Source organism: Phaseolus vulgaris, chromosome 6 (assembly GCF_000499845.2).
Source record: "Phaseolus vulgaris cultivar G19833 chromosome 6, P. vulgaris v2.0, whole genome shotgun sequence".
Taxonomy (NCBI): domain Eukaryota; kingdom Viridiplantae; phylum Streptophyta; class Magnoliopsida; order Fabales; family Fabaceae; genus Phaseolus; species Phaseolus vulgaris.
The window spans coordinates 24998606-25025656 of NC_023754.2; the positions used below are offsets into that span (position 1 = coordinate 24998606).

The 27051-nt window shown below is 30.0% G+C and overlaps 2 protein-coding genes across 4 annotated transcripts; one reads left to right on the forward strand and one right to left on the reverse strand.

The window, feature by feature from the left end:
- Positions 1-839: 839 nt before the first annotated feature.
- LOC137832179 (serine/threonine/tyrosine-protein kinase HT1-like) lies at positions 840-5734 on the reverse strand. 3 transcript variants are annotated; one of them, XM_068640210.1, is made up of 4 exons: positions 5376-5591; positions 4725-5149; positions 3521-3976; positions 840-1188 (listed from the first exon to the last, which is right to left on the reverse strand). In XM_068640210.1, exons 2-4 carry the CDS (start codon positions 5142-5144, stop codon positions 937-939), a joined length of 1128 nt encoding a protein of 375 aa, XP_068496311.1. In that variant the 5' UTR covers positions 5145-5149; positions 5376-5591; the 3' UTR covers positions 840-936. The 3 variants fall into 3 exon arrangements, with proteins under 3 accessions (XP_068496311.1, XP_068496310.1, XP_068496309.1); XM_068640209.1 differs by having other exon boundaries at positions 5242-5586; XM_068640208.1 differs by having other exon boundaries at positions 4725-5734.
- Positions 5735-22595: 16861 nt separating this feature from the next.
- On the forward strand, positions 22596-26820 carry LOC137832180 (uncharacterized membrane protein At1g16860). Its single transcript, XM_068640211.1, has 4 exons — positions 22596-23582; positions 24553-24708; positions 25779-25990; positions 26114-26820. Exons 1-4 carry the CDS (start codon positions 22872-22874, stop codon positions 26304-26306), a joined length of 1272 nt encoding a protein of 423 aa, XP_068496312.1. The 5' UTR covers positions 22596-22871; the 3' UTR covers positions 26307-26820.
- Positions 26821-27051: the final 231 nt, after the last annotated feature.

Here is a 27051-nt window from a genome sequence, read left to right on the forward strand (position 1 = left end):
CTTCCTTAGAGTAGAAGAAAGATTAAGACAAGGGAAACTAACATCAATCTAAACTCAAATTTAAGTTATCAATGAGAGTAGTTGATTTTATATTGACTTGATGCAAAAATATTTGAGCAATTAATTGGTAATTTGGGTGTAAATCTTGAAATGTTAAGACTTCTGAAGTTTTAATTTGGTAACTTAAAAGTTGGAGGAAGGTTTTGGAATAAAATATATGTTATGAAGAATTAATCTTAATGAGCCAGGTTAGTTTTGATTTGGGTGTTATGTAAGCTCTTAAGCATATATAATGTTTCTTTATATAACCACTCATCATTGTTTTGCTTTTAAATTTGATGAAACAGTGATAATTGTTTGGTGATAACATTGTTTTTACATTTTAGTTATCATTCTAAACCTGAATTGAAATATAAGGTTAAATTTTGAATTATGAGTTGATAAATTGGTATTTTCAAAAGTTATGATATGTGTTGATATATGAATATATCATTCAAGCAAGATATATCATATTCAAACAATAAATGGATCTAAAAATATCTAAAAAAAATGTTTCAATCCGGGGAACTCCTGGTTAAAGTGAAATGACTACTGAAAGAAAATACAAAATTATTGAAAAATATCATTCAACCGATATTTTCTTATTATATAGTATATGTTATTTGGTTAATTTTTCTTTCAATAGTTTAAATTTTGTAGAACCATAGCTACTTGTTCAGTTTTATGTTTGTAATGCTTTAGTTAACTGGGTTAGTGAATATTAAGGTATGTGAAATATTAGTCTAGTGTATTGAAATTCAGTGTAATGGTATTTCCATCCTAAAATGCGAACATAAGTATTTAATTTAGAAAAGAGGTAAATTTTTTGATTTTTTGAATTTGATATGAATTTATCGATTCCGTGTAACACCCTACTGTAGACGATGTAAGGGTGAATCAAGCATACACAGGTATGGAGGAGCTCAATGATACACAGCCTTTTAGGCGTTCAACGATTACATTTCTGGTGACTAGCCCTGAATGATGATGGCTCATTGGTAGGCCCTCCTTCAGACACTCATCGTATTTCTCCAAAGTAGACACAATATAACTGAAATCTGGCCGTTTCGAGGGGTTTGCTGACCAACAATGCTTTATCAGATGTGCTACTGCTGGATCACAACTAGCTGGCAGAGGAGGCCTTTCATTCTGATCAAAACACTTCAATCACTTTTCTATTCAAAAATATTTCACTTCTCACAGAATAAACCCTTCAAAAACTATTATAAGCTACACAAATTCAAGTCATAAGGAGTTAAGCAAACACAAAATACATTCTCATCACTCACTTTCTATCCTTCAGTTCTGTAAATCTTTTCAAAACTGTAATTGGTTACTTACATTAGTCCAACACATGTTACTTTTATGATAACGTTGCTAAACTGAGAATTTGGATAAAATGAACTATGATTTTAAAGGTTAATTTCATTCTCTCCCCTAGTTGTAAAGATTATTATTTGTTTTCCACAGTTTTAGAGACAGATGGCTATTTATTTGTGCCTTTTTGTGGGGTCTAAGGAATGAGTGTGCCTCATGGGAAAGCACTAATGGAGACAACAATATTGCGGCTAGCCTTTTATGCAAAGTTCAAGGACTACTTTTGACAAATGTATGCACCAAAATGTAACAACTGTTTTTATGTTAGCCTCATCAATTTTTTTATCAGGTCAAGCGATATCAAGGGATGCTTGTTGGGACTAGGGAGGGAAACACCTCCAAGGCCCATGCATCAGTGCTTCCTGTTATTGGGACTAGAAGACACATGCACCGACTGTAACACTTTTAATAAAAAAGTTCACTGTTAAAGCACTCGAGTTAAAATAATCCATGATCATTGCTCATGTTAGGTTCAGCTTCTGCACATGTTGCCCAATACCTACCTCACATAGCTCAAGTAATTCAAGATTTCCATGACTGGAATTCGGTGATTGCTGCAATTCTGTCAGCCTGAGGCTTAACTATTGAAGCAACAAGTGATGCAACATGAACAAACAGAGTCATTTGTTATTAGTGTACTTTGATTACTGTGACTAGTGACTACTGGTAAACTATCTATGTATGAAAATAAAAAATAGTAGACGCATTTATTGATATATGTAGTTTGCCTTTTCTGAATAAAGATTATATTATATACGAAAGTGCTATGACTAAGTAAACCATGTGGTGACAACGAAATTATCCTGCAAAAAACTATTAGAGGTTACAATATTTTTGTCTTCACCTCTTATTTTTTTAGTAACACTTAACATCTTGTCAGACTGGCTAAGAGAAGAGAGAGTAGAGGATTAGAATCTCTGAAACGCAGAATCCCTGAAACTCTGCATAAAGGTATTTGTGGCACTTAAACTAAACTGGAAAATGAAAGTATATTGATTGACCCATCCATTCCCACCCTCAAGAAATTAGCCAAGACATCCATGAATTGAGGGATTAACAGATACACGATAAGGATTCTCCAAGTAATTATGCCTTAGGGAGGATTTTCTACTGAGTAACTATAAGAGGGTAGATAAAAGTTTTGGACTTTACTGTTGTTGTTGCATGTGGTATAAGGTTTTAAAAGATTGGATGTTGGGAGAGATCCAAAACAGGTTTTTTCCATTTAGATATTTTAGATACTAGAGTGACAATAGCCACTATTGTTTCTACACTATTACTAAAAGGGCAAAAGTCCGTAGTTAGTATGTTTTGAACCTTTTTTGCATCTAGTTATACAATATGCATATAAATTTTAAGGGTCGCAGATATCACATTTCTTCAGTCCCATCAGGGGAACAAACAGTGTGTAAAGAACAACTTCCTTCATTCTTTTCATCAATCAAACTGTGTCAAGGCATAAATTCCCATATTATTGAGTATAATTCTGATCGCAAAGAACTTGTCCAACCAATCATTCTTACTACAAATAACCTGTCCAATCAATCATCTTCACAATGCAAGAACCGTTTTCAATTCTGAATTCTTTTTTCATGTATGAAAAAATCATTTTTAGACCAATGTTAAGCCATCTAAGAATAAATTTTGGTTCAGAAACCAGTTTTAAAACTGATTTTAAATTAAAAATCACTTTTAAACCAAATCATATTTTATTCATCAACCAACTAAAAACAAGTTGAAACTACTTTGATTAAAATCGTTGAAAAAGATAAATGATTATTTCAAAATCCAACTCACATTTAGTTTTGTAAAACCAAACCATGCAGACCCCAGAGTCCAAAATTATGCCATATGTCAAATTAGACAAGAATTATTCGACTACCATTAGGCACGACCAAGAAGTCAGAGCACAAAGAAGGAATTTGGTAAAGCAGACTAGAAAAAAGTCAAGAAGGGATTAAGAAAAAGATTCTATCAATAAAGCTATCAGAATTGGCAAGCAGAGAAGTGATGCAATTGTCTCTCTTAGAGCAATTAAAATAAGACTAATAAATTAGCATCACAAAGAAGATATTTATAGTTTAGACAAATATATTCATGTTACCTTCTCAGCCACAGCAAAAGCAGCTTGCACTGTGGTCATTCCTTGGAAAGGAAGTAGAGAAGTAGTGAGCTCCCAAAGCACAATACCAAAACTGTACACATCAACTTTTCGGGTGTAAGGTTTTCCCTTAATCATCTCTGGTGCCATCCAACGATATGTTCCCGAGTTCCCTTTGCTTTTCCGGCATCTTGTTTCAAGACAAGATGTGCCAAAATCCGCCACCTTAACCCTCATATCATCATCCAGGAGCAAATTACTTGACTTCAAGTCTCTGTGAATCACACCTTGTGAATGAAGGTACTCCATGCCCCTTGATATATCTAGAGCCAACCTTAGTATTGTTTCCATTGAGAGTGAGTATGGCTCTTTCTTGTTCAGATACATCCTCAGATTCCCTTGTGACATGTATTCTGTTATGATACAGTACACGGGCGGTTTTTTGCATGCTGCAATAAACTGTAAATTAAGAGTCATTTAAAGATCAGAGTTTACTAGAAGGGATTAAAAACACCTCTGCAGCTAAAGGTTGCAGTATCAATTATCACATATGAGTGAATGTTAGACTTCTCTTAGAATTTGGGTTCTAGAACCCCAATTTGCAAGTAGTTCAGAACAACTCAATAATTGATGAACCAATAGACAATAAAATTCAGATTTGAATGTAACTCAACTTTAAAACTGTCTCAATATAAAAAACTATTTGGTGTTTTTTCACACTCAAAAAGTAGAGCCAAATCAAATAATCTAACACACAAAAAAGTTAGGATGCCTCATGGTCTGTCCCAAACCCCAAGAACAAGAATGAAGATTAATCACTGTTGTACTCTTCTAAAAGTGGCAAAAATTAGAAAAAAAAATAGAAAAGTCAATAGTTGGCAGCAATAGGTGTATTGTATATGTTACTGAGTTGAGCCAATATACTTATTTAAATGGTAAAAGTCCCTGTTTGCCTCCTTTTTGATTCTGAAACAGTTTTTCCTAGAGAAACTAACTTTCCCTGAAGTGGCAAGTGGCAGTGTCTCTTTGTGGGAACAACCAAAACTACATATATTAGCTGTTCTCTTGCTTACCCCCTCCGAGTTTCAGATCCTCACAGACAAAACAATCGTAATGGATACATAAACAAACAAACAAACTACCATGCAGACAAGAAGATTAAGTGTAATAACAAGGTTGAAGATATCCGTTCACTAAAACACTGTACCTGCACTATGTTAAAATGGAAGAGACGTGAAAGTAAAGCCACTTCAGAGTTAAATTGCTCCTCTAATAAGTCCTTTTTCTCCTCATCCTGGCTTGGCATCCTCACCATTTTCACAGCAACAGCTCTCTGCTTGTAGACTCCACGGTAAATTCGACTGTGAGCTCCAGAAGCAAACTTGTTACCAATAAAAAGCTGTGATAGGTCTGCAGTCCATTCCTCTTGCTCCCCCTCCTGGTCTTCCTTTGAAGCCTCCCATGTATCCATTGAGTCCAATATCATGGACCACGATTCCGTGCTATTAAATCTCTTCCTTTCCATGTTCTCCGTGTCATTCTCCAACCGTGACTTGGAGGAAGATGAAAGTAAAGGTTTACTCTTAGACATCCTTAGCCTTAGTCCGTGGAAACATGACCCCGCCATTGAATCTAGAAAACAAGTGTGATGATATGAAGATTGTCAGAACATACAGTCATGAGCTCCAACGAAGAATGAAGAATGAGTATATGTTTTTTAAAACCATCTCGATGAGTTTGTTGTATATTGCAAAGCACCCTTTGAAAATCAATTTACGTAAACAGCAAGGCCACGGTTTATTTGAGTATGAATATGAACATTTCGTGTATAATAATTGTGACGGATGAAATATCTCACAGCATTCAAGACTCGAGTAGAAACAAAGAAGGAAGTGGGAATTTCATTGGTTGCAGCCAAATGTTAGTGACAGGAAGAAGAAGAAGAGGAAGGAGTTTTCACGGTTTTTCTAGTAAGATTGGGTTGTTTTGCAGCATAAGGAAGAATTGAGAGGAAGAAAAGTTTCAAGGATGTCTCGTGAGTGCTTGGTTAAAAAGTGAAATAGCTAGTTATAGCGAGCGAGAGATAGAGTTTTTGGGAATTTATAATTGAGGTTCGTTAGTGATGGGATTATCATGAATGAATGCAATGTTAAGTGGACACAATGCAAAGCGAGGTGACTTGAGCTTGGCGATTTGCACATCCAACTATTGGTGCTTGCTTTTGCAGTCTTCTCAGACTTTGGATATATCCCCATCCTTGTTGGGGCCCCAAAAAGTTTGAGAGTACAAGTGGTATCTCCTATAGCAAAAGAAGAAACAATACACAAGTGCCAACTGCAAGAGATGGACCTCTCTCGGTTTATACCAAACATGTGACTCATTTCTATGCAATTACTGATTTTTCTTCTCTTCTGAGATAAAGAGATTAATATTTAGATCCAAAGCTTATCTTATAAAAAGTTGAAAGTTGAGTTCACTTAAAGTTTATTTTCTAAGATAATATTAGAGTCCTTTAGAATTTATTTATAAGAGTTTAACTGAAAGTTTAAGTTAGGCTTAAAAACATAAACATTAGTAATTCCAATACATATATTACACTTCTAAGTGTGTCTGCATTCGGTTCCTGTTACTCCAATCCAACACTACACTTTCTTCCACTCTTGGGTATTGGAAAGTTAGAATTGTTCATTGAATAGAATTTTAATGGTTTTTCCGTAAAATTGGGATTAATATTAAACCATCTCATTTATTTATCATAAATGATTATGCTTCAAAATTTTGTTACAAATATCAGTCACAGTAATCATCTGTTATCCTATATATTACACACTAATTGAAAGATATACTGTAAAAGAACGCATATAATTGTATTATAAATGTTTATAAGATTAGATTTTGAAAGAAGAAACAAATGGTTTGAGGGAGAAATTAAAAAAGTAGAAAGAAAAGCTAAGGAGACATAAGAGTTTCATCCCAAAACCATCTAAACCATTCAATACACGATATGGCCCGCATATTGTTAGGTATGCGCCGTAGTATGGTTCTTTGTTGTATGGGCTTACCACGTGGAACATGTAGGGGATCTCTCAAGGGCCCAAAAACACAAATTTCGACATTTCGTGGCAAGTACTACCATAACTAGAAAATGGGAAATATTTATATACATAATTCAAACTGCAGATTTTACTGTGATAACTTTACATTTAATACATAGGTGAAATAACAAAAATAAAACGTGATAAACACTACAGATGAAGAAAGATAGAAACATATATGGCCATGCACTCTTATGTGCATTGTAGGAAGGTTTTGCTGTTCCATGTTTTTTTTTTATCTCAACTACGACAATTGGTGGAGGCATATGCATGTGTAACCACTAAGATTGCACTAGAAAAAGTATTTTAGATATTAAAAAATACAGAAAAAGAAAAGGAGAATATGTTAAAATAATTGAGGAGAAAAAAATCCTCCAAGGGTTGTGAAGTGAGAAAGAAGAAATTTAGCATCTGAGTTGTGGAGGAGATAGTGATTAAAATTGAGGATCTGAGAAAGGTAGAAAATAAAATAAAATATTGAAAAGGCGAGCAATAATAAAGAATGGTGAAAACATGGATAATCAATAGTAGTTTTCAAAAAGACGTCATGGTAGGTACTAGTGAGAGGTTATGACTCTGGGTGCGTGGTCACGTTGGTTATAGTTTTCAGAGTTGTCCACAACAACACGTGTCCAAAGTTCCACGTACATGGTGTTATTGCAGACATCCTGGCGCTAACTCGAATGCACTGTCCTCGTGTTCTAAGAGAAGGCACCTTCTTGACTGTCTTTCTTGGCCAAATTGTGATGAGACTTTGCATCTATGCAATGCCCCTGTTGGGTCTTCATCACCTGCTGCTCAGGCACCGTGTTCCTCCGCAAGGGGTGCTTACCCTTTTATTTTCGTTGCTTTTCTTTTCCATGTAACCACAAAAGGAGACACCTCAGTTATTGTATTTGAAATGAATTCCCATGGTATGCAAGTTAGGTGCATTGTACTGTTTGAAAGAGGGTTCTATACGAGGACAAAACTCTATACAATTTATTTCTTTTGGTATTGTTTTCTGATTAAAGTTGGAGGTGGGTCCGAGCTTGGACGATTCATCTCCAACTGGTGTAAGGTTCTAGATCATTCATCGACTGATTATCGACTAGAGTGGGGAAGTTCACTCAGTCATAATGCCTCCCAGCTTTCTCATCCAGTTGTAACAACTGTTGGCCCTTTGTCCCTCCATTCCCTAAAAAAGATAAATTATACAAGTCAAACGTTCAAACTTTACATGACCATACTGTGATTAAAGGTTTAACGTCTTTCTTATTAATTTATGAGTGTCAGGTAGATATCTACTTCGTTCAGTGTCTGCAATGTATTCGGCTTTGAAACGTGGTGGAGAACCTTTTAATGTTTGCAACCGCTTAAATAGAATGGATGCTGTGAGAGATTTAGATCTGTAAAAGATTAGATTATTAAGGTTGTATTATGTTTAGGGTTTAGGATTTATAAGTTTAGGGTTTATGTTTAAGATTGTATTATTATGGGGGTCTTAAACTTGGGTCAATATTGTTTAAGCATAACAAATAAATTTAACATACACTTTCAATTCTACAGTAATTTTGATAAGGAAAACTCACTTTGATCATGGTCAGATTGAGATTTGCATTGCTTGGCTTGTGAGAGGGAGGTTGGTATCAAGTATATCATGAGAATCTTCACAATGGTTGTATTTTGATTTCCATTCTCATTCTAACGTTGTCACTATAATAAAATTATTAAATTTAAATTAATTTTAAAGATTAAAAATAATTAATTATTATATTAATTAAATTAAATATTAATTTATAAACTAAAAACATATTGATATAGAAGGTAATTTCTATTACTAATAAAAATTTATAAATCATCTTTTAAATTATATTTAACATTAATTAACCAGATTTTAACTATTAACTATTTAAATTTTGAATTATATAAATTTATTTTTCTCATTTACATCAATCACATGGAATTGGAATAGAATGAGGATTTTTGGTTGATCAAGAAAGTCAGCGTTGTATGTTCAACATTACAATTTTAGTTTCAGTGGAAAACGAGAGGAAAGGGATCCCTTTTGAATTCTATTTTAAATTTTTTAATTAAAACACTGATTTTGTAGTCAATAGATGAATAAGAGGTCTGAGCTGATTGTTCATGGCTTAGTTTGGCAAGAATTCATGTATAAGGAAAGCTTTCAGCTTGTAATAATTTGCTTATTGGATTTATTTTATATGTGAAAAAATATCTTATATCTTAAAGATGGTATGATAAAATCTGTGAATGATTTAATTTCTTTGAAATTGAAGAATTTTACTTATGGACCAGCACTAGAAAAAATATCTTGTGATTTTTCATTTAGCTATAATGTCATATCTTTTTATAAAAGAATTTATTTTATAATGCAGTAATTTAATTTTTATGAATTTTATTGTATCTTATTATTTTTAAGATATTTTTGTAACTTTTATTTTAACAGAAGTAAAAATTCATATTCTAAATAATGTTTTATTTATTATTACTATAAATCTATATTTTTAAGATAATTTTATTTTAATTTTTATGACTCTGTGATATTATTTAAGACTCCAAATCTTAAATTTATATCATTAAATGTAAAGACTATTATGTAATTTTATAGAATACTTTTAAGTATTTCGGGCAATTAATTTTGGTTTGGGAAAATGAGGTCAATTTGGATAAATTCTGGGTTTTAAATTGATTTAGATTTAGTTTTGGGTGAATCTGGAGAATTTTGTTTTATGTCTTTTTTTTTCAAAGATAAACTGATATATTTAAATTATAAGTGAAATATACGAACACCTTATTCTATTCATCTGAAAATCTTGGTTCAAATCCTTTTATCTACTAGTGAATATAAGTGGGGAAAAAAACTATTCTTCTTTCTTTTCTCAGTTTATTTTTATAATATATTCTTATAATGTAACAATTGTATTTGGCTGTTGTATTTATATTTTAATGCTTTAATTTATCAATATAAACTATTTATGGAAATTTTATATATATAAAATGAATAATTGTGTAAAATTAAATTAGCTTTTATATGTGAATACGATTTTTTATTTGTAGATGTTTGAGAATTTTATGAGATGATAGTTGTTGAAACGAATGTGATTGTTATGTGTATGGTGTGAGAATTCGAGACGTGTTTTAAACGAGAACAGATAACAAAACATGTACAATAGTCTATTAATAGCAGTAGAGTTGTTCGTGGATTATATGTTATGAAAACTTTATTGTAATACGATTTGAAATACAGAAATATATATATATATATATATAGTTACATTATAACTGCGTTATAATACAATAAGTACATGTTATAATCTTTTTTCAATTTAAATTTCACTGTAAAATTAATATAAATTTATTGAATATGTTATTATAATTTAAAGGATTAAATAGGTTTTTTTTTTTTGTTATTATATAATAATAGATTAAATTTTATCCTAGTTCAAACATGTAAGTAGTTATAATAAGGAAGTTATTAGAATGATATTTATATATGTACCCGTAAAGTTTGTACAGTTCTCATTAATGGACCGATCAATATAATGGTCCATATGGTCGACTGACACCTCAGACTCAGTTATACTTAAATAGAGTCAATAAAATTAATCCATGATTAAGAATTAGGTAATACATCCCTAAATGAGATCCAACTTCCTAATCTGACCCAACAAGAAGAACACACAAAAAGTAATATAAATAGTACACATTACAATATCAATATATTTTTTTTATAACATAACAAATGAATTTCAAACATGAACTATACATTCACGTTGTCAATACACTAAAAATTTATTTATCACATAAAAATAAATAAACTGACAAATAATTATTTATTTTAATAATTTTTATCACAAATAATCATGAAATCTAAAATTTGAACCATGAACAAAAATTAATTTTACGTGAAAGTACATAAAAAAACATATTTAACATTAATTTAAATAATTCAAAAAACTAATTTATTTCTAATATTTTTTTATTGATATAAAATTTAGTATGAAAATCAGACCACCAAGTTGTGAGGAGTAGATGTCCAGGGATAAACTGTCAAAATGAGCAATAAATTACAATTAAGCTAGATACTTTTTCTTAATAAACAAAATTAATTCCAACTGCTCTTGATTTTTTATGCTAATTTTAGATGTGATATCTTTATAAACAATGTTAATTCAATAGTTTAAAAAAACAGTTTTAAATTTGAAAAATTGTATGACAGGATATTAACATATATCATAATTAAAAGTAATCATAATAAATGAAGAATAGTGGTGACATTAGGCATGTGGATCAACTGTTCTGCGACGGAGTTGTTCACGTTTAAGTGTGGAAGTCTCGAGTAAAAATGTTGAACATAAAATGATATTAAATTTATGGAATATACAATTAAATTTATCATAAATATATCTAATTGTGACTTAAATATATTAACTTTATTTTATTATATATGTATTTTGTCTGAAATAGTTTATATTAAGCTATAAAAATTTATAAAATATATTTAACATTAATTAACAAGATTTTAACTATTAAGTATTTAAATTTTGAATTATATAAATTTATTTTTCTCATTTACATCAATCAGATGGAATTTTGGTTGATCAAGAAAGTCTCAGTGGAACACGAGAGGAAAGGGATCCCTTTTGAATTCTATTTTAGATTTTTAATTAACATACTGATTTTATAGCCAAAAGATGAATAAGAGGTCTGAGCTGATTGTTCATGGCTTAGTTTGGCAAGAATTTGTGTATAAGGAAAGCTTTCAGCTTGTAAATTTGGTTATTGAATTTATTTTTTATGTGAAAAAACATCTTATATCTTAAAGATGGTATGATAAAATCTGTGAATGATTTAATTTCTTTGAAATTGAAGAATTTTACTTATGGACCAGCACTAGAAAAAAATATCTTGTGATTTTAAGTAAGTTCATTTAGCTAATGTCACGTCTTTTTATAAAGGAAATTATTTTATAACGCAATAATTTATTTTTTATAAATTTTATTGTATCTTATTATTTTTAAGATAAATTTATTTTAATTTTTATGACTCGTGATATTATTTAAGACTCCAAATCTTAAATTTATATCATTAAATGTAAAGACAATTATGTAATTTTATAGAATAATTGAATAATTCGGGCAATTGATTTTGGTTTGGGAAAATGAGGTCAATTTGGATAAATTCTGGGTTTTAAATTGATTTAGTTTTAGTCTTTTCGATGAATCTGGACAATTTTGTTTTGTGCATAATCAATCTACTAGTGGATATAAGTGAGGAAAAAAACTATTCTTCTTTCTTTTCTCAGTTTATTTTTATAATGTATTCTAATACTGTAACAGTTGTATTTATATGTTAATGCTTTAATTTATCAATATAAATTATTTATGGAAAGTTTATACATGTAGAATGAATAATTGTGTAAGATTAAATTAGCTTTTATATGTGAATACAAATTTTTATTTGTAGATGATTGAGAATTTTATGAGATGATAGTTGTTGAAACGAATGTGATTGTTATGTGTATGGTGAGAGAAATCGAGACGTGTTTTAAATGAGAACAGATAACAAAACATGTACAATAGTCTATTAATATCAGTAGAGTTGCTCGTGCATTATATGTTATGAAAACTTTATTGTAATACGATTTGATATATATAAAGTCACATTATAACTGCGTTATAATACAATAAGGACATGCTATAATCTTTTTTCAATTTAAATTTTACTGTCAAATTAATATAAATTTATTGAATATGCTATTATAGTTTAGAGGACTAAATATGTATTTTGTTATTATACAATAATAAAAATAGTCTTTGTCCTAGTTTAAATATCTAAGTAATTATAATAAGAAAGTTATTAGAATAATATTTATTTATTTTTGTAACAAATGAATTTCAAATATTGACAATACAATACTACTAAGATCCGAGAGGTATAATAGGAAGAATGTACCGGTATAACCAAAAAATATATATAAATGATAAAATAAATATATATATATATATATATATATATATATATATTAGCAAGATCTAACTTAATAAAATTTAAATTAATGGGTGTGTTTAAAATAATAGTTGGTGCAAAAAGAAATGACCAAATAAATTATAAGTTAAATAAGAAGACACTATAAATAGAACATCAGTTTAAAAGGTAAGTATAAATTATTTATGATTTTGGCATCGGAACGCATTGCAGGTACACATATCCAACAAGCTGAAAGCCCAACTTGGAGAACATAACCCTGAAAGGAGAAGCCTGCCCAATCTAGAGAGTCCAAACCCAAAAACTCAATCCAAGAGATCAGTCCGTGAAATTTGTGCAATCAGCTCGAAGAGAGTGATGGACTCCACAAGAACAAATACATTAAAAATTTATTTATTACATAAAAATAAATTAATAAAATAATTTTTTATTTTAGTAATTTTTTATGATAAGTAATTTGGAGATATAAAATATAGACTATAAATAAAAATTAATTTTACGTGAAAGTCCATGAAAAAAAATATATTTAATTTTAATTTAAATAATTCAATAAACTAATTTATTTCTAATATTTTTTATTGTTATAAAAAAATTATTATGAAAATCAGACCACAAGTTGTTAGGAGTAGGATAAACTACCAAAATGAGCAATAAATTACAATTAAGCTAAATACTTTTTCTTAATAAACAAAATTAATTCCAACTGTTCTCTTAATTTTTATAACAATTTAGATGTGATATCTTTATTAACAATGCTAATTCAATAGTTTAAAAAACAGTTTTAAATTTGAAAAATTGTATGACACAATATCAGAATATTAACATATATCATAATTAAAAGTAATCATAATAAATGAAGAATAGTGGTCACATGAGGCATGTGGATCAACTGTGCTGCGACGGAGTTGTTCTCGTTTGAGTGGAAGTCTCGAGTAAAAATGTTGAACATAAAATGATATTAAATTTATAGAATATACAATTAAAATTTATCATGAATATATCTAATAGTGACTTAAATATATTTACTTTATTTTAATTATGATATATGTATATTGTCTGAAATAGTTTATATTCAGCTATAACTTTGTACTTATTTTTTTCACGCACAGTGCTTAAATGTGTTAGTACCTTCTAATTTAGTCCCCATGTACCTTTTTCTTAGATTCTAATTTAGAAAAAGGGTTAACGTGCAAAGACTATGAACAATGGGCCCAATTCCTAACAACGCAATACAAGCCCAACCCAGCAGAGGCCCAATTCAACCTTAATTGTTATGCCATAAAGTTGGTAACATATAACTTTAGGATGAAGATGTTGGTGGAATAAGCAATGGAAATAAAATATATTCAGAACAAACCTGAATGTATGATAGATTTGTTTATGTGGTGATTAATTGGTGGCACAAATTCAAGTAAATTATCATATTTTTGGTTCAAGCCTAACCATGTTTGATGCTCAAACATTTGTGTCCAATCCCTTGCACCATCTAAGTTTTAGTGCGCGCCACTCATCACCTTACACATAAACTCAAATCAAATGGAAATGGTTTAACTTTGTTTATTAAATACATTGGATGTTCAAATATTTTATCCACTTACTATTTTTTTAAGTCATGTCATCATTTTTATTTTTATTTTCTAATCCCATTACTGCTGTTATTTATTCTTTCAGTTCCTTTTTACAAATCTTAATTTTGAAAAAAATATTTTTTATCTATATTTTTATAACTCTAGCAACACGTTTATTATTATTTTTTATACTATACTCTTGTGTATCTTTTAATTTTTAAATAATTTATACATGTATTTATTATGTTAGATGGAGAGAGAGAAAGAGTAAAATAAAAAAAACTACGCTACTATTTTATTAGAATAAAAAATTCATTGTATTTCTTGATTTCTGCACAAGAAGCATAAACAAAAGAATGAAAAGGAATAAAGGGAATGTTTATTACCAGAAGCAGTAATTAATTTTGAATACATACTGAATTTTCCTTTTATTTACTTCATATTTAAATTGTCATCAAATTAGTTATATTTTCTTTCATTGCAAATTTCTTATAATTTATACCACAAGCCTACCCTTCAGTTAATCAATAATGAATAGATACACAATGTATAACACCATTAATAAGTATAGAGGTTTTGAATACTGACATATTCATCTTCTCCATTACGAACTTTCTGATCTCACATTGATAAAACTCTTTATATATTTTTTAGAGTTTTCTGTATATTTATCATGGAACTGTATATTTTGTGAGAGTTAGAATGCGTAGTGTTATTTAATGGGATAACAAAATTTATAGTTCCCTAACGATATGTAGAGACATTTCAATGAGTTATTTACTTATAACTTGCCCAGTTCAAGTTCTGGTTTTATATTCCAAGAATGTAATCCACGGGAATATTACGATTCAAAAGTTATTCGTAAGCATATTTTAAATATATGTTTGGTTAACTTTTCATATTCATGGGAATATTTTTTAAATTATAAATTAATTAAAATAATGGATGTTATAATACAACTTATAAAAAACAAACTATCCTTTTCCCCTTAGGAATCTAATTAATCTATCCCTTAGCGTGAGAAGAAATTTTGCATAATTCAGTAGCTTTCCTGAAAATAATTTTTTTTTATTGCCTTCTAATACACACATGAATAAACATTCTTATTTTCATATTCCTAAAAAATTATGTAAACAAATGCTTCTAAAACCAAAATTGAGCATTTAATCAACAATGATAATGGAGAGATCTTTATAATGTGAGTTAAATAAAAATTATTATTAATATAAGATTTAAAATAATTATATAAAATTAATAAATTTAAGTAAATGATAGTATAACTAAAATAGTCACGTTTTTTTTTACCAATAACTCATTAACAAACAATAATATTTTTGGTTGGCTGCATTATTGTTATTGTTTTGAGTAAGTTTGGCATAAAATGGAAGAGTCAATTTCTGAAGATTAGTAGTGACAGATGAGAAACAAGAAGATCTTTTATCATTAAAGAGAAATTATAAAATGGAAATTGTGAGGACCCCGCTGGGCATTGATAAAAAGTTTTGATGGCATAGAGTAAACCAAGTTAAAGATAATGCCACGCAGAGGCTGGACCTATATAGGGTCAACTAAGTTCATACATTATTGATCTTCACATAAAGTGACTTCAAATTCAAATTCAATGATTTGAAAAGAAGTTTGAATCTCCAAGTATGGCAAAAAAATATGTATGAAATTGAACATAGATCTTTCTTCTTTTATTTTGTTGGTATGATTTATTTGAGATTTTTTTTAAGAAAGTAGTGTAATTTTGTAAATTAATTATTGAAATTGTTAAAATTTAAAAAAATTATTGAAATAAGTAAGTGATTTGATATGATTTTGTTACGAAAAAGTTCACACGACTTTAATATCTTTAAATTTCAAATTATATTAAAGTGACACGACTTTATATATGGATATGAGTTTAATATTATTTGAAATTTGATTTTTAATATAATTTATTTTTATAAAAAAAAATTATGTTAAACATCACTATGCAACTTGACATGTCAGCAAGGTTGACACCTCAAGTAACAACAATCATCTGTCATCACATGAAAAAAAATATTATTAAACTATAATTTACATATTTTAATATTTTTTTAATAATTAACTTACAAAATTATCCTATTTTTGTAAAAAAAAAAATATTTGTTTGATGTACATCTATATAAGCTAATCCTCAATTATTATAGACGATAGAATATTGTTTTGATACTACTAATATAGTCACACATCATTTAAGAGTCGATATCAATGATAATTTATATATATTATTTTGTCCTTCAATCCATTAAAATATTTTTTAAAATAAAACTATGATGGAACACGAGTACCAAAAAAGAACAATACCTTGAATACCTAATGATGCTATATCTTGAAATGAAAGAAATACAAGAAAAAAGTGTGAACCTATAAGGACTAAATTATGTAAGCACATTTTATAATGATACTAAAAACCCTTTTGAATGGTTTATACAAAACCTAACAAGGATTGAGATACGTAATGGCAAAGATTGGGAGTACGTGTGATTAGCTTAAGAAAGCAAAAGATGACCTACCTTCCTTCTTCATTTAAATATTGGAAAACTATTTGAAATGGCAACTTTACCCATCTCTTTTTCTGTCAACTCACTCATCACAACACAAACTAAACTGAGGTTGTTTCCTTATTTGAATCCAACATCTCGTACACACAAAAAGCCACAAACTTAAGTACGCTAACAAAAACGCTGATTTAGGCTATTATGTTATAAACGAACTAAAACAACCTGTAACACTTGTTTTTATTTATTAATTATTTTAAACATTTTTATTTTTGGATAAAATTGGTTTTAATAAAGCACTCAATCTTATATGTTGAAGGTGCAAGTCATACAAAAATAAATTGTAAGAAAAAAAAATGAGTGGTCAACATTTAACGATACAATGATAAATTTGGGTAGGTAAGTATTGCGACTGACACATGCGCTGCACCCAAACGATAATTGCAAGTTTTTTTTTTCTACTCCATATAATTAAACATTTGAGTAATAATGGTTAACTAATGAATATAGTAGTATAATATATAAATAAAATAAGTAGATTTTAACACCATATTAAAACAGTAGTTTAGTTAGAAGGCCATCACAAACATTTTTTATACCGTAATTCAATTACAAATTATTATATATAATGCTTGTTATTAAGATTCTTAATTTCTTAAACTTTAATTTCAATTATTTTTATTTTCCTACTGTATATTTATTTTTTGTTAGAAATTTCAGTTAGCCGTATAGTTAAATAAGTTATTATTTTTTACTAAAGTTAAGTTTTATATTTGTAATGAATTTAAATTAATAATTATTTTTATCCGATAATGTTAAATATATTTTATTTCAATACTCTTGACATCTACTCAAACATAGTCATGTGATGTGTAGGATACTTATTAGTGTATTAAAATTAGTTTTTTTTAGCAACCTCCTAATTTATGATTCAAACTCATTTTTCAAAATCATAATAATTTTTTTAATACAATGTTGGTTTATTAATTTAGCCATATCTGTATAGGTAAAAAAAACTTATGCGTTGCTTGCTATTATTATCATTTATTATTGTGGTTGTTGTAAATATTTTTATTAGTAAACACTTGCTTATAATTATGGTACAACTTTTTCATATATAGTGATATTCATGTTTTCATTTAATTTTGATAAATTATTAGTATACAGAATTATCTCATATGCTCAGAGCATTTATCACCAAAAATAATAAGTATTAATCATAAAATAATCCATGGTTTTTTGGAAGCATATAAATATTATGTTATCGGTCTGTTTCAATTAAAATATATATGTTTTTGACGTAGAAAAGTATGTGGGTATCTTTCTTCATGACATGTGCTACATTTAATTAAATGTAATAATAACATATATTAATGCATGAGGACCAAAAAAAACATACATTAATGCATTAAAATGTTTTAACTTGTTAGCTAACCTAATACATTAATTGGAATTGGAGTCAAAACCATTTATGTGTCTATCATGAATAAAAGCAAATGCTTAATTCACGATTCAACCCTAATCTTTTATTTTAATTAAATTGGGAACCTTGTTTTTTTCTAGTTGGTTGTGAGCTTCACTTATTTACCTTACATAAAAGCAATAGTACCAAAAGTTTTATGTAGACAACTAGGGTTGGGTTTAACTTTAGACGAACATGTTTTTGGATAATTTCATCACATCTTTAAATTTTAACTCTTATTAAAAGGATTATCTATACTAATCTATAAGAGATATTGTTATTCATAGCTATATTAGTAGACATGATTTTCTTACAATTTCATATATATATATATATTATTGTAATTATATAGTAACTATTTATTTTAACTATTTTTATCATTTTATTATAATAATTTTTATTTTAATTATGTAACAACAAAATTATACTAAAATACAAAGATGATATGATACTGTTGTAGTATATATATTTTTCTTACAGTTTTTATTTATTTTTTTAACTATATTGTAATTGTTTTTTTTAACCTTTTACATGGTTATTTTTATAACTCTTTTAACAATAACATATAAATATAATATTGCATTTCATAATAGTTTTAATGTACGTTATTTTTTACAATTTTATTTCCAGTAATTTTTTTCTTAAATTTATTTATTTACTTTTTATTACAGAAATTACTATTCTAATAATGTAAAATTAAATTTACATAAGATATCTTTTTATGACCGTTTTTACTAATACATTTTTCTTCTAATTTTACTCCTATTGTTACAATTCTATGGCAAACTTTTTCTTTAACTGTTTTTATTTTTTTATAATAATTATTTTAATTACATAAAAAACATGAAATATAAATAAAAGTATAATGTAAAAGGCCTATTTACGTTTAATTAATATACGCATACTTTATTTTAAACTTGAGGCAGTTTTTTTTAGCATTCTTTATTTTATGTTTTGTTTTGTTTAATACATAACCTTGGTCACTTTATTTCAAATACAAAAATATTTGTTTTTTTTTTCCACATTTTTTACATTTTAATTAATTATTTTATTCTTAAGTACCTTTAAATGAATATTTTAAATTTAGGGTTTAATTAAATTCAAATAAAATAAATTAACATGTAATTAAACGAAAATTATAGATTTTTTAAAGTATTAGATTAAATGTTTCTATTTTAAAAGAAAAGACAAAAAAAATAAAATCAAATAAGGTAGGAGATTAAATTGTACTCAAGTCATTATTGTTTACATAAATAATTTCTTAAAATCATGAAAACAATAATTACTTTTCTTTTTTTTTTGAAAAATGAAACAATTGTTTTTATTATTATAAACTAAGACAATTTTTTTTATTTAAATTATATATATATATATATATATATTTCAATATCGTATTTATTATTGTATTTAATGTATTTTCTCTTTTAGAGTTCGTACTATCATATTTTGTCATCACCACAAATGATTAAGGATGAATGTGTATTTAGTTAAAATACAATTGATTTTCACGGTTAAACGATATGAGACTATTAGACGTATTCTTTTAATCGATGATTAAGGATAATATTCTTTCTTCGAATCGCTTTTCTATTATACAAACGATACAAATATTTTGATATCAAATCTGTTAAAATAATATTATTAGATTTAATCACTGCAGAATTATTATTTATTTTTAGAGTTTTACATAATTTTATTTTTAAAAAAAGTTTGAAAATATTATGAAAGGAATGTATATCAAGTATTATTCAACTTCACTTTTAGCAATCTAACTATAAGAAAAATATACGAACAATAATTATCAATTTATTTTACTATGACGTATCTTTTATTACACTGGAAAAAACAGTAAAAAAGCAATATAGCAAACACAGGACAGGACATCCTTTAATGGAAAAGGGTATTTTAGTATTTTCAGAACCTCGAACCAGCATATATACCTGCACCGACTACAATGAGAATCCGAATTTACTATAATAACCTTCGCATGCCCCATTTGCTTAGCGGGAATCTCACTAACTAATAACTGTCACTACTAATCATTCTTATTTTTGCGCCAATCCCTTTTCGCGCTATAATACAATTATCATAAAATTGTGTGATTCTTACAAACAGATATTTTTCAAAAAATTAACATAAAAACATAACTTTTACTCACAAATTTGATATCAATAAGTTAAAATAATTTAATTAGTTCTTAAAAAAATAAAATAAACAAATAGAGCTCATTGTTATTATTTGTAATAATAATAATGAATCTCTACTAAAAATTTAAGTAATTGTTGTTATGAGAGTCTTGTTTTCATTTAAAATGTACGTAAAGAGAAAATATGAGTGTGATAAATTTTGAGTAGTAGAATTTGAAAGATTGTTAATATAAGAGAAGCTTTAATCTTAAAAAAAGAAACAGAAAATATTCCCCAAAATCTTGGAGAGTGATTACTTGAGAATTACACGAAAGATTTATGATTAGATAAGAAAAATGAATGTGATTTTTGAAGAAAAGAGTGGGGGACCATTGAATTTGGGAGGAGAGGGTCCATTAATGGAGTTAGGGCAAGGTCCATTGGAGGGTTGTTTTGGTGCAGATAAGAGAAGAAGGAAGAAGGGAGAAGAGAGGTTCCAGTAGTGGGCATATGATAAGGATGGTAGATCTACTACTACTATTGCCATTCAGTAAGTGTGATTAGTCCCACACCTTCAAATTAATAGCATCATTATTTTTGACGGTGATGGGCCAAAGGAAGTTACATATAATATACATAAGGCCACAAAATTTTCTCCCATGGGAATCCATCTAGTAGGACCCTACCTACCATTACTCATTTTTTCATGTCCTACTTCTTTATGTCACACAAAATGACACCAAAATCTCTTTTAAACAAATTCATTTCTGCTTAATCGTAGTATCCACAATATATGCTTTTAGTCACACAAAGTTAGCAAGTTTTGACTTTGGTTTTTCATAAAAGATGCTGTTTGATTTTCATCTTTAAGATTTTTTAATTAGTTTCTATTATTTTATGATTATTGTTATTATTTAATTGTTTAATGAGAAAGCAAGTTAATCATCTCAAGTTGATTTTTAAAGCAAAAATAATACTTCTGATTTTTAAAACTGAAAAACCAAAATAAAAAGCTAAGTCATTGGGTAAAAATAGAAAACATGTTGAGCCATAGCCAATAAAATTTGAGGATTCTAATTTCGAAACAGTCAACTTGTGGGATACTAATGTGAATGGATAGGTAGGTATAGTGACTGAGAGATGTGCTTCTTGCTAGTCAACAAAGTTGACAATTGAGATTTCAAGTGTACATCTAAAATAAAACTAAGATTTTTTTTTATAAATCTATTTAATTAATACTACTGAGAGATGCACGCTCATACTTTTTAATATTATAATTAGAAATTTATAAAATGTAATTTATTTAAAATATTTTACTTTATCTTATCTATTTATTTTATGATGTTGAAATAAGTATACTGATTTTGAAAAAATATTATGATATCAAAATAGACTAATTTCTGTTATATATGGCAATAGTTAAATAATAAAGTCTCGAGTTAATTTAAATATACCTTTGTTGTATTGTATAATTATTACATATATAAATTTTTCGATAAATAAAATATGTAAATAACTTTTTTATAAGTTGAGAGATCAATTCAAATTTTACGTCATGGGAAATTTCGATTGTTTTTATATGGAAAGTGATATAGATACTAACAAATTTAGAACTTTCACTTTTTTTTTTCAAAAGTAGAATTGAAAACGAAATGCATTAACTTGAAATGAACGATTATAGCAAAGGAAATTTAAAACACAATAGTTTTAATCGTTAAAATTTTAAAACTTTAAGCGGATGATGATATAAAGGAAAAGTCGAATAACTAGCTAGCAACGGGTATGTAATTAGTTATAATTAATTACTCTCCCAATGTTATATAAATTAACTTACATTGTGTATAAAAAGATTAGTTGTAAGTTAATTTGCTTTGTTATTATTTTATAAATAATCATAAAATAAAAGACATACATTAAAAAGGCCTTAACATAATCTAATGTAAAATTGATTTATTACGTGTGTGATGTAAAGCATTGAATAGAGTGGTGTGAAGAGATAAAAAGAAGGGAGGAGTTGAATGAAACGCAGGAAAGAACAGAAGAGAACATCATCACCACATTATCAGTACAAAACTACCATGTTTGAGGGCTGCCGTAGTTTTGTCTCCGTCGGTTGCTTACTCTGGAATCAGCACAAAAAGGGGAAAGAAAAGAAAAAAAAAAGCAAAGAAAGTTGTAAAAAGGGTAAAACAAACAGGAAAAAGGTGAAAAAAAGGGAAAAAGGGTAATAAGGTAAAAGGAGGAGGAAGCGTGGGGACAGAAGAAACACCAAACTGCAAATAAACCAGCAACAATGTGGTATACCCTCCAGAGCCCCAACATTATTAGCACAGCTATTTGGCCAAAGAGACAGACAAGGGACACAGGTGTCATTATCAAGAACCTCAACCCCATTTCTGCAATTCCATTCAACCTCCCCCACTTCTAACTTAGTTCTCCTTCCACTTGCACCACCACCAACACTTACACACACCAAGTGCAGGAGCAAACACCAACACACACCAACACTATCACCCCCCTCAGGAACAGGAGGAAGAAACATACCCTTTTGCTCTGTGAAGCCCAAGTTGCTCTTTTTTCTCAAATGGGGACGCGAATCCCTTCTCACCAGCTCAGCAGTGGCCTATACGTGTCGGGTCGACCCGAACAGGTGAAAGAGCGCCCGCCGACAATGACCTCACGCTCCGTACCGTACACTGGCGGCGACCCAAAAAAGTCCGGCGAGCTGGGGAAAATGTTAGAAATCCCCAGCGTTGATCAGAAGACGTCGCGGCCGTCATCCGGGTCGGTGAGATCCGGGCCAAATTCGGGTCCCGCAGTTGGGAGGCTTAGCGGGTCGGGGCCCATGTCGCGGAAGTCGTCTGGGTCGGGCCCGATAGCGCTGCAGCCGACGGGCCTGATAACGTCGGGTCCAGTGGGATCCGGCCCGGTTGGGAGTCGTCGGTCGGGGCAGCTGGAACAACCGTCTGCGGTGGTGTCGGCGGGGAAGACAGTGTATGGCTCGGCGGTGACGAGTCTGAACGAGGAGGTGAAGGTGGGGTTCAAGGTGTCAAGGGCGTTGGTGTGGGTGTTCATGGTGGTGGTGGCAATGAGTTTGCTTGTTGGGGTGTTTCTCATGGTGGCAGTGAAGAAAGCTGTGATTTTGGTGGCTCTTGCAGCGGTTATTATGCCTGTGGTGGTTTTGATCGCTTGGAATTGCGTTTGGGGGAGACGAGGGCTTTTAGGGTTTGTGAAAAGGTACCCTGATGCTGAGCTTAGAGGCGCCATTGATGGACAGTACGTTAAGGTTACGGGGGTAATTTTCTTTCTTTCCTATGCTAATAACGATAATGGTATAATCATCTTTAGTGATGTCTCAATATCATAAAATGACGATTCTTCTTGATGGCATGCTATTTGTTTTGTTCAGCTAACATTTAATTTAACATTATTTATTTATGATATATCCTTCCCCCTAATTTTTTTTTGTTTTTTGTTTTAATAATGTGATGTTTGGTATGGGGTTTTGATACTTACACAACAAGTGAATTTGGTCGTGGTGATTGCGACTGCTTCTTTTGGAGTTGTCCTATTTGTTGAAAGTTTTTTTTTCTCGCGTTAGAGTCTGTGCAAGTATTTATAAGCTAGTAGATTTGTTCTGATATCGATGTATGGATATGCTTTGTTCATTTTGCGGTACAAACTGGAAGGTCTATAATGTGGCTCAAAAGAGAAGAGTTAACTTGCATGTTGTAGAATTATTTACTTAGTTCAGAAACTTGAATAAAAGTAGACGTCTCTTCATGAATTCAGCAGACATGGTGGTCAGGGACGATGATGTTTAGCGTGCATTTTAGTGGTAGAGTAATAAGGAAGGATCGCATATTTGGCTTTTTACTAGAATGGTTGGAATGTAAATGTAATCAAAAGTTCTTGACATAAGTAAACTTAATATTAATTTCTTGGATTCTTCTGGTTGTGGATGGTATTTAGGGATGTTTATCTTGCAGTGTAATTGTGTGGCATTTAAGTAGTATTTTTTTGCTTCACCTTCACTTTTGCTATCTCTCTTAGTCTGCTGTGAAAAATTCTTCTGCAAGATATTATGCATAATATCTGGTTTTAATCGTAATCCCTGAACTGCTTCAACACTTGCTCCTATCACAATGCACTCAAATAGGATTGTTCTATGGATGGATGATAATGTCCTTTAGAGACATTGATGCTTGTATCCCTGTTGCGCTTCTATAATGTATTTTTTATATGTATCATGTCTCTTTCTGTAGGTTGTAACCTGTGGCAGCATTCCTTTGGAGTCATCCTACCAAAGAGTACCGAGATGTGTATATGTCTCCACCGAATTATATGAATATAAAGGATTGGGTGGAAAATCAGCAAATCCTAAACACGGTTGCTTTACTTGGGGTTCTAGATACTCTGAGGTTAGTTGGTTTAATTCTTATTGATGCTTTGTGTATACTATTGATTCAGGGTCAAGCATAATTAATAAAAGAGAGAACCATTTATGCACACAGATCTACATTGACTTCATTGATACCTAAAACACACAATGAATATATGCTTGAGGAGTAACAAGTTGATTTGTAGATAAGAAAGGAATTTTAAAGCAACTTAAAATTAAGGAGACCTTAGAGCTCGGATTCGTGTTTGATGCCATCTGGGACTTGGGTGTGAGTTACTGTTTTATACTCTTTAGGTTATGCCTCTGTTCCCAGTTATATATAATATGTTGATTTAACAATATAGCTGCATGTCAATGTAATTTGCCCAATAATAAATATGCTTGAGGGTTAATTTGATATTATTAGAATGAAATACTACTATATTTTCTGTCACTTCAACTGTCTCCACTTTCTTGGTATATTTAACTTATGTCTATACTTCGCATGTGTCGAGATTTAAACAGAAAATGAAGATGGAAATTGTGATTCCATTGAAATAGGCTAAAACACTGCAATGGATGCTCACTTGAAACTTGAAAACAACCTTAGGAGCCTTCCCATCCATGCTTTTGATGGATTCAGTTTTACTCCTATGCTTGTGGTGCCCAACCACACCAGTCATTGAAATGCGTAAAACCCACCAAAATGTCAAAAACCCTAACACAATTGTTTTTAGTCTGCGTAAGAAAACTACTTGCACGATTATCTTAGAGCCTTTTCATTTTGATGAATGCATATACATTTTCATGTTTGGTTCACACTATAAATTGAATTATTATTTCCACTTCACCACTTTGATTGGAATGGAGGTTTTACAGTCAATAACGTTACCATGCTCTACATGTGTTACGTATCACCAAAATCTGTAAATTTATTGAATGTTGTAGTCTGGTCCTTTACCAGCAACCTTTCTAAGGTGAGAAACTGCTGTGTAAAGATTGTGGATTATTTGTTTGGTTTTGTCAGGCTTCTTGATGACCATATATTGTAATACTCATGTCTCTCTTACTCTACATAATGCCAAAGTTTTCATTATCTTCCATGAACAGAAATATGTGGCGGATTTCTATGTATCAGACTTTCAGTCTGGATTAAGAGCATTGGTGAAAGCAGGCTATGGTGCCAAGGTTGCCCCTTTTGTGGAACCAAATACTGTGGTTGATGTAACAAAGGATAACAAAGAGTTGTCCCCTAATTTCTTAGGCTGGCTTGCAGACCGCAAACTCTCTAGCGATGACAGGATCATGCGCCTCAAGGAAGGGTATGGACTGTTTTATTCTGCAGTTTACTATTCATTTGAAAGTGTCTTTTTTCTCTCTCTTTTTTAACAGTTTCCTTCCTAATTGTAACTTGGTACTTATAAAATGAATTTGGAAATGCATAGGTACATCAAAGAAGGTAGCACCGTAAGTGTGATGGGAATTGTTCAACGACACGATAATGTGCTCATGATTGTGCCTTCGGCCGAGCCTGTCTCAACAGGCTGCCAGTGGATCCGCTGTCTTTTGCCAACCTATGCTGAAGGGCTAATCATGACATGCGAAGATAATCAAAATGCTGATGTCATTCCTGTTTAGTTTTTTCTTTTGCTGGCAAATCAGTGTGTCACACTTCTGAAATGACGAAACTGATGGGGGAATCCTACACTAAGGAATCAAAGTACTTTCCACTTGCAGGTTTTTGTGTATGGCTTGGATGATTATGCTAAGCGCACTACTAATATTGTCATGATAATCAGAAGATTTGATTAATATGACGCAAGGATTCACAAGTCCAACTACAAGCACTTTGAGAAGGTCAATCATCGATCGATATATCCACGAAGTTGCATTGTACTTTTTCTGCTTATTTATGTACATAGGTAGAGGTGCCCGAAGGGGTTCAGAGTAGTTGTGTTGTTGTGTTTGAGCTAATTCTAGCCGGAATATAGCTAAATTTTATTTGTCAAGTTTGGTTAACTTGTATTCTTAAGTCGATATGTTGTACGCTGCCTATGTTAGTAGTTGTAAAAATCGAGAACCGTCCACGTTACCACAATACTGTTGTATAAATGTTGGTTAAAATCCAGTTAAAATGCGCTTTACATTACTATTTCTTTGTGTGTGCTGTCATTTGTTAAAATGTTCAGGTTGAACGAGTTATATGGAAGTAGAGAAAACAATAGAAATTATAAATTTAATGTTACCTAAGTTCACCAAATATCCACTACCATCACATTCAAACTACAATGAATCTTCTTCCTACAAACTTGATACGTATTTAAAAGTTATGAGTGATGCACACTATTTAACAAGAGATATTATCGGATTTCTGTTTGGGATT